General features: G+C 61.0%; 2 protein-coding genes across 2 annotated transcripts in view; one reads left to right on the top strand and one right to left on the bottom strand.

Moving 5' to 3' along the window:
• Nucleotides 1-695: 695 nt before the first annotated feature.
• FOXB2 (forkhead box B2) lies at nucleotides 696-1970 on the bottom strand. Its single transcript, XM_059071213.1, has one exon. The coding sequence runs from the start codon at nucleotides 1968-1970 to the stop codon at nucleotides 696-698; it is 1275 nt and encodes a 424-aa protein (XP_058927196.1).
• Nucleotides 1971-2521: 551 nt separating this feature from the next.
• Nucleotides 2522-7276, top strand: part of PRUNE2 (prune homolog 2 with BCH domain) — a 387249-nt gene continuing 382494 nt past the window's right edge. The window contains exons 1-3 of the mRNA XM_067039592.1: nucleotides 2522-2568; nucleotides 4232-4391; nucleotides 6000-6138. The gene's annotated coding sequence lies outside the window, so the exon portion shown is untranslated. The remainder of the gene's footprint in view (nucleotides 2569-4231; nucleotides 4392-5999; nucleotides 6139-7276) is intronic.

The following is a 7276-nucleotide window of genomic DNA, read 5'->3' as shown; positions in this document are numbered from 1 at the left end:
CCTTCTCGACCCTCGGGTCAGAGCCAAGAAACTTAACTGTTTCCCAAGATCCTTCGTGAGGTTCCCACTGTCCCCAAAGAGGCTTTATTCACGCTACCGTGTCCTTGTCCATTTCACCGACCAGGAAAATAACGGTATCAAATGCTCCCTCTTTTCTTTCTTAAATAAAACGAGATTTCCTTAGTGAATAGCAGTTTTGTCTAGAATGTTCACGAGAGGAGACATTGTTCACGAGAGGTTGAGACCCGCGGGAAGAAACTTGGTGGTTGAGGTCTGTTTCATCGTCACTCTCTTGTTGGATTTCTCCCAGGGAGGTTTAGTCCTGCCATCTTCTGCTCCCGGGAGTAAGAACAGAAATCCAATTCCAATATGCCAGAGAATGAGGCTTCCCCAAACTCGTTCGTTCCCTCCCCCCATAACTTATGGATTTATAATTTTAATTACAGTAGAAACTCTTACCTGAAAATTGGCTTTCATTATTCTGATTGTACAACATAGTATAAACACAGACACCAGAAGTGTTATATTTATTCAGACCACTGGGGAATCCACTTTCGGGTTTAAATACCTTCCTTTCCCGCAAAGGCTGGGGCTCATCAGCTCTACCTGACCTGGTCAAGGCGCCCTCGCCCTCTCCGGCGGTCCAGGGCCAGGCGAGTCTCCATGCGTTCGTCTCCCCCAGCCCGCTGGGTACCCTAAGAATGCACCAGCACCGAGTGCAGAGAGCCGCCTTTGCTCTCGGCCGCACTCGGGGCGGTGGGCTCCATCAGAGAGACGGCGGGCGAGGCGGCAGCCGCCGGGCACACGGTGGACGGTGCCGGCGGCTGCTGTGCGGCTGCGGGGACAGCGAGCGCTGGGGGCAGCGCGGCCACCGGTGGCAGCGCAGGAGTCGGCTTGATGGGCACGGGCACCGCAGGCAGGCTCTGGTTTGCCGAGTGGCACAGGGCCTTGACCGGCACCCCGAAGGCCCCATACTCCGGGCCCACGGGGACCCCCGCGGCGGCCGCGGCGGCCGTGGCCGCGGCCACTGAATCCATGACTCCGACGTGCGGCCACACGGAGCTGACGACGTTTCCGAGCTGGCCCGGCACGGGATAACCCAGGTGGTGCATGACGGACGCCAAGGGCAGCCCGCCGGCCTGCAGCACGCCCTTGTAGTCCCGGCCTATGATGTTTTCGATGGCGAACGGGTGCTTGAAGCCCGACGTGGATGCGGCGGCGGCGGCAGCGGCGGCGGCGGCGGCCGAGCCCAGCCCGTAGGGCGGGAACTGTGACAGGCGCCCCACGCTGCCCACGGCCGCCGCCGCCGCCGCTGCCGCCGCCGCCGCTACGGCCGCCGCCTCCTGCATCTTGCCGGGGTGAGACGGCTGCGGCGGCGGCGGCGGCTGCTGCGGAGGCTGCGACGCGAGGTGCGGCGGCGGCTGCGGAGCCGGAGGCGGCTGCTGGTGGAAATAATGCACCATGTGCGGCGGGGGCGGCGGCGGCTGGGGCGGCGGCGGCTGGGGCGGGTGGTGGTGATGGTGGTGGTGCGCGGCAGCGTGATGGTGGTGGTGGTGCGGGTGCAGGTGCCCTCCGGGCCCAGCGCCTGGCGCGCCCTTGGCGCTTCCCGCGTGCAGGTGAGTGTGGTCAGCGCGCAGCACCTTGAAGCGCTTTCGGCGCCTCAGGAAGCTGCCGTTCTCGAACATGTCGCCGCAGTCGGGATGCAGTGCCCAGAAGCTGCCCTTGCCGGGCTGGTCGGGCCGCCGCGGGATCTTGATGAAGCAGTCGTTGAAGGAGAGGTTGTGCCGGAGGCTGTTCTGCCAACGCTGCGTGTGCTCGCGGTAGTAGGGGAAGCGCTCCATGATGAACTTGTAGATGTCGCTCAGAGGCAGCATCTTCTCGGCCGAGTGCTGGATGGCCATCGCGGTCAGCGAGATGTAAGAGTAGGGCGGCTTTTGGTCGCTGTACGAACTCTTCCCCGGCCGCGGCATCGCCCCTGGCGCCTCCACCGCCCTCTGGCTCACAGTGGACCGCAGCGTCCCTCCGCACCCCGCTCCCGGGGCCTGGTTGTCTCCACTAACCCACACTCCGCCCTCCCGGACCCGCCACCCCGCCCTCTTTCCCCCCCAGACCCTCTCGCCGTTTCTCTCCCGCCTTCTCTCAGCGGCCGGCGGTCTCCGCGCTTGGCCTCTTGACCCAATTTAGCAATCCGACGCTCGCAACTTCTGGCCCCGACGGTCGCCGACTGGTGCGCACAGTCGCGGGCGGGGCGCGCCTGCTTCACCGCCACCCTCTCGGCGTCTTCCCGCGGGTAGCCAGAGGCTGAGCGTGGGAGCTGGCGGAGGAGGAGTGGGGAGGGCCCTGTTCCCTTCCGGCCTCCTCTTAGCTCTTTCTCGGTCCGAGGGAAGCGCAGGCCCAGAGAGCTGGGAGGAAGGACTGGGCGGTCAGGACTCTAGCCCTTTAAATCGAGTCGGCGCTCGTTGTCCACGAGGCCGGGGGCGGCGGGACTTAAGAGCGCCCTGAGCGCTGCCCTTTGACCAGCCCCTTAGTCCGCTCTGGAGTTCTCGTGTTCCTGAAGGGAGAGGCGAGGTAAGGAGAAGGAAGCTCGGCTCCAGCAGCCCGCGTCTCCCTTTTCTCCGGCGGCTCGCAGCGGAGACAGGGATAGAGCTGTAGGCGGTCGCCTGGGGGGAAAAAGTTTAGTGGTTTCTGCGGCGGCGGCGCCTGCGGGCTCTGACGAGGGGCGGGGGCTCTGGACGCGGGGCGCGAGCGGAAGGGGCGTCTGTCTGCGAACGCCGGGAGGGCGCGGGCCTGGCCTGTGGCGGCTCCGCTGTCCGCGCCGCAGCGGCTGCCGCTCTCCCGGGCCCGTCTGGAGCTGGAGAGGGGGTGGCGGCTGTGGCAGCGACGCGCTCTCCTGGCTGCGTTTTGCAATGGTCCCGGAGACGCCGAGACCCCCGCAGCTCGCGCTTCGAGACTATCACATGACCGAGGCTGAGGTACTCCGCCGCCGCCGCCGCCGCTTCTCTTGCTGAAGAAGGGGCGAGAAGACGCCGTGCCTCTCCCCCGCCCCCTCCTCCACCTCGGCGCGGGCGCCCCCACCCCCAGCATTAACCACCCGCTCCACAGCCCCCAGCCGCGGCCGAGTCGGGTGGGGGGCGCAGGCTGTGCTCAGGGAGGGGCACGGCGCCCGGTGCGGTCCCCGCCGCTGCACCCCACCCGGGTCGCGACGCACGGCAGAGGGGGACAGGAGACTGCTTTCTCGCTCCTCTCCTGCATCTCCCGCCTGTCCCCGCCCTTTCAGTCGTCCCTCTTCCTACCTACCAGCTCTGGGCTTCACTCTCCTTACACTGCCTTCCTCCTGGACTAGCCACTCTGGGCCAAGTTCGCAGCGGCTTGGCCTCAAGGTCTCTTCTCTGCAAGAAATCCCAAAGGCCGGAGGGTTGGAGGGAAACGCTAAAGCGGAGGAGACCCAGGGGCCTTTTCGCTAAATGTCAACTTCATCACAATTTTCTTGCGCGCCAATTGAGTGTCGGGCCCAATGATAGGCGCCTGGTACAGGTCTGGGACAGCTCTCTGCGCCCCAGGACGGCAGTCTAGTGGGAGAGACTGACAGTAACCGGGAAATTTGGATAAATACTAAGGGCTTGGTGGATGGAGGCTCCACTAAGAGCGGGTGGATGGGACAGGGTGAAGCGTTTCTTTGGGTAGTGACGTCTGAGCTGGGGCCAGAAGGAGGGCTTGGGGGGTCAGAGGTCCCATCACCTGGGTGTGTCGGAGCGGAGTCTTGCTATGCTGAGCACGTCGAGGGAAAGGGAGATAGTTAAAATTAAGTGGGAGGTCAAAATGACCAATCCACAGGGCTCCGGTGTGACCTGTGAGGGTGGATGAACCGCAACGCTGAGGTCCCCGTGCTTGCTGGGATCCCGGAAGCAGTTTCCTGCTCTGCACTTTCCTGCACACCCATGAGCGAATCCCAGTTGACTGGAGAGAACCTGCAGTTATAGTCTGGTTTTGGCTGCCTTTGCCCTTAGGCTGGTAGGAAAAGCAGAGTTTAGAAGAAGAAGAAGAAAAAAATATATATATATATACCCTCTTCCCATCTCTGGGCCTCAGTTTCTTTATTTGTAACATGAGATGTATGAAGTTGGAAATTTCACGGGTCCCTTCCAGTTCGCAGATTTGAGGAGAAAGCAGCAACTAGGGACTGTGACTCATTCTGTTTTTAATTTCTTCTTTTCTGTGCCTAAATCTGGAGGCGGAAGACCGTTGGCCCAGACTGCTCAGGGGACTGCCCCTCGCTCTCCAACCTTGGTTGGCAACGCCAGGTCGAGTGCTTTTAGCTTCCGACGTTTGGCGAGCTGCCCGAGGAGAGGACCAGGAGAAGGGCTGTTTGTCCGTCGGGTCGCCGGAGTGCGGTGAGCGGAACTGATTCATAATATTAATCTTTAGGCAGCAGCTGGATTTCCGGCTAGTGCTATTTGGTTAGTTTTCCTAGGCCAGCAGACGTTTTAGAATAGGCGTTAAAGGGAAGCGTGCAAAAGGGCCCCGGGGCGAAAGAGCAGCCTCTCGGCCTATCCTAAGGAAAGGAGACCCTTTCAGAGGAGGATGCTTTCGCTGTCGCGCCATTCCGGGAAGTCTCCTTCCGCCAGTGGAGTTTTCTGCGGGGTTTTTGGTCTGCTGAAGCAGTTTAAGGAACCAAGCAGCAGACGGCCTCCTGGCCTCACGAAGCCATGGAGGAATTACGAGGACGCCCACAGCTCCAGTGACAGCTAGAGCCCGCTGGCGCCGGGTGTACCCTTCTCCTTTGACGTACGCGGTGCGAGAACAGCCCTGTCCAGGCCCAAGAGCCGCCCAAAGGCTGCTGGTGGGAGCTCGGCGTGCCCAGCGCTCAAAGGTTCTTCCGGCCCTGGCCCTGCACGCAGCGCGTGCAAAGGCAAATTTTGTTGAGAATATTTTTTCCGCGGGCTCCCGAAAAAGCAGTGCTTCCTCTTTGGGAGCAGCTTGGGGACGTTCTCGATGGGCAATTGGACTCCGCTGCGTCTGGGGACAGCGTGGGAAGGGGCCCTTGAAGGGTGCCCCGGACCAGCCTCATGCGCATAACCTCAACACTAAAGCTGGAGTTGGGCTCTCGCTGGGTAAGCTCGTTCCAGCCCACAGATCTGCCGCCACCACCTCGGGCTCGGCGCCTGGGTACGCGAGTCGCGTGACCGGCGCCTTCGGCCTCGGCGAGCCAACGGCGTTCGTCTGGCAGAGCGGCTCCGCGCAACTCGGACCAAAACACAGACGCGGAGGTCGAGCGGTGCGCGGCAAGCCTCAAGCTTCCGCGTTCCGGGTGGACTTGTCAAGGGTAGAAAGTCCTCCCCCGCACTGCAGCCCCAGGCGGCTGCCGCGGCCCAGGCCCCAGTCGCGGCGGAGAGCGCGGCCTCGCGGCGGAGAGCGCGGCCCCGCAGCGCCGGCCGCGTGTCCATTTCGGAATCGGGCCGCCGCCGCCGCGGAGTATTCTGGGGAATTCCCGGCGGGGCGCGGGGTCTGGCAGCGGAGCTCCGGCCGCGGTGGGGGGCGCGCTCTCTCTCTTACCCCCTTTCCCCCGAGGTTGATTTAATTCCGGCAAGTTTTGCAGGCGCGCAGCAGCACCGGCGGGGGCCGGTACGCGCGCGCTCCAGCTGCCTGCAGACCCCCGTTCAAGAAAAACAGATCAAGTAACCACCCTGGCACCAACCAGTCGGTTTCAAGTTTCCGCGTGTAATTTTTTATTTTTAAAACAACCAGTATGCTATACAAATATTGGCTGGCGTTGGGGACGCTGGCAGGCAAATCATCGCCCCGGGCTTGGTGTAATTATCTCAGGCGTATTTGGTTTATCCCTTAGGCAATTGTTGGCGACGCTTTGCTAGGAAGAGGGGTTCCATGCAAGGTTTTATTGCGTTTAATTGGCTCTATGGAGGGGAGTAAAAATTTGCCAGAAAACGATGTGGAACTTTAGAAGCGGCTATTTATTCATTCTCTCTCCTTTATCCCCCCAGCCCCGAGGAAGGTCCCACGCACCCCTCAGCCTGGGTCTAAGCCATGCGGTCCCAAAGCTTCCGCGGACAGCTGTGCCCAGCGTGAGGAGGAGCGCAGGGCACCGACGCGGCTAGAACGACGTGCAGAACCAGGAAGAAGGTAAAATTCATGCGCACACCTCGATTTTCCTAGGTTCTTTGTTTACCCACTGACCTTTGACGTGCGGAAGGTTGCCTGGGTTAGTTACGTTGGGGATTCTCCCAGGCACCTTTACTGTCACCCCATCCAGCCTCTCGCCTGACCTCCAGCTGACTCCAACGCCCATGCATTTCCCAGCCGCTACCCCTAACCTGGGCTTGAAGCGTGTGGCAGAAGGCCGGCTGGGGGTCCAGGACACGTGGTTTCCAGCCCTAACCCTGGCACCACCTGCTGGTTGACCTTGGGCTTTATTTCCTCCCTCTCCTCCCCCAAATAAACAGGAGTCTGAACTGCGCCTTCAAAGACCCCGCGCTCCTAGGAGCTTAGGTTTGAGGTTGTGATCTCGACCCGCGGTGTGTCGGGGGCCTGGGCACACGGCTCAGGGACCTCAGGACCTGCGCAGCCCGGGATGATGTGGGGCAGCATGTCACACTTCTTCCACTCACGGCGTCCTGGGAAGCCGTGGTCTCTAGCTTTGCCACAGACCCCAATATTTCCGACTGGTCCAGCCCCGCGCCTGGCCCAGCAGGCGCCGGGGGGCACAGGTGTTCGCTCCAGCCCTACTTGGATTTGTGCGTAGGCTTGATTTGCCTTTCTGGAATTTCTCCGACTCCCCGCGGACAGAAAGCAGAAGCGAGAACACTGAGCCTAGGGGTATTTCTTTCTTAGAGAAAAAAGCACTGGCCTCGAATTTATTCGATGAGTCTCGAGACCCAGTCCTGCCACCTGCTGGCTGTGTGATTGCCCCCTCTCTGAGCCTCAGTTTCCGCTTCTGTAAAATGGCCATAACCCATAACCAGAAGGTGTGATTATAAGCAGAGATATAGAATATTTTCATCCAGCAAACCTTTATTGAGAGCCTACTGAGTGCTCGGCGTGAGAAAGCGCTTTGTGCTTTGTAAATCATGATGAAAATGCTAGTACTGGTTTTTCCTCAGCTTCATGCACTAAGCTTTTCCCCTTCCAAATCGAGTAGTACCCAAGAAAGGTTAGAGAAAATGGAGCCCCAGAATTGTGCAGGAGTGGGTACGTGCTGGGGCACCAAGAGGCTGGTCCCCCGCGAACCGCATACGGCTTTTCCCGCCAAGGGCCACTGGCC

Source organism: Kogia breviceps, chromosome 8, assembly GCF_026419965.1.
Source record: "Kogia breviceps isolate mKogBre1 chromosome 8, mKogBre1 haplotype 1, whole genome shotgun sequence".
NCBI classification, from domain to species: domain Eukaryota; kingdom Metazoa; phylum Chordata; class Mammalia; order Artiodactyla; family Physeteridae; genus Kogia; species Kogia breviceps.
Note: the sequence above shows the minus strand (reverse complement) of the source record. Positions and strands in the feature narration are given on the sequence as shown.

Coding starts and splice junctions, on each gene's coding strand:
- FOXB2 (XM_059071213.1), bottom strand. CDS start 1,970: ATGCCGCGGCCGGGGAAGAGTTCGTACAGCGACCAAAAGCCGCCCTAC.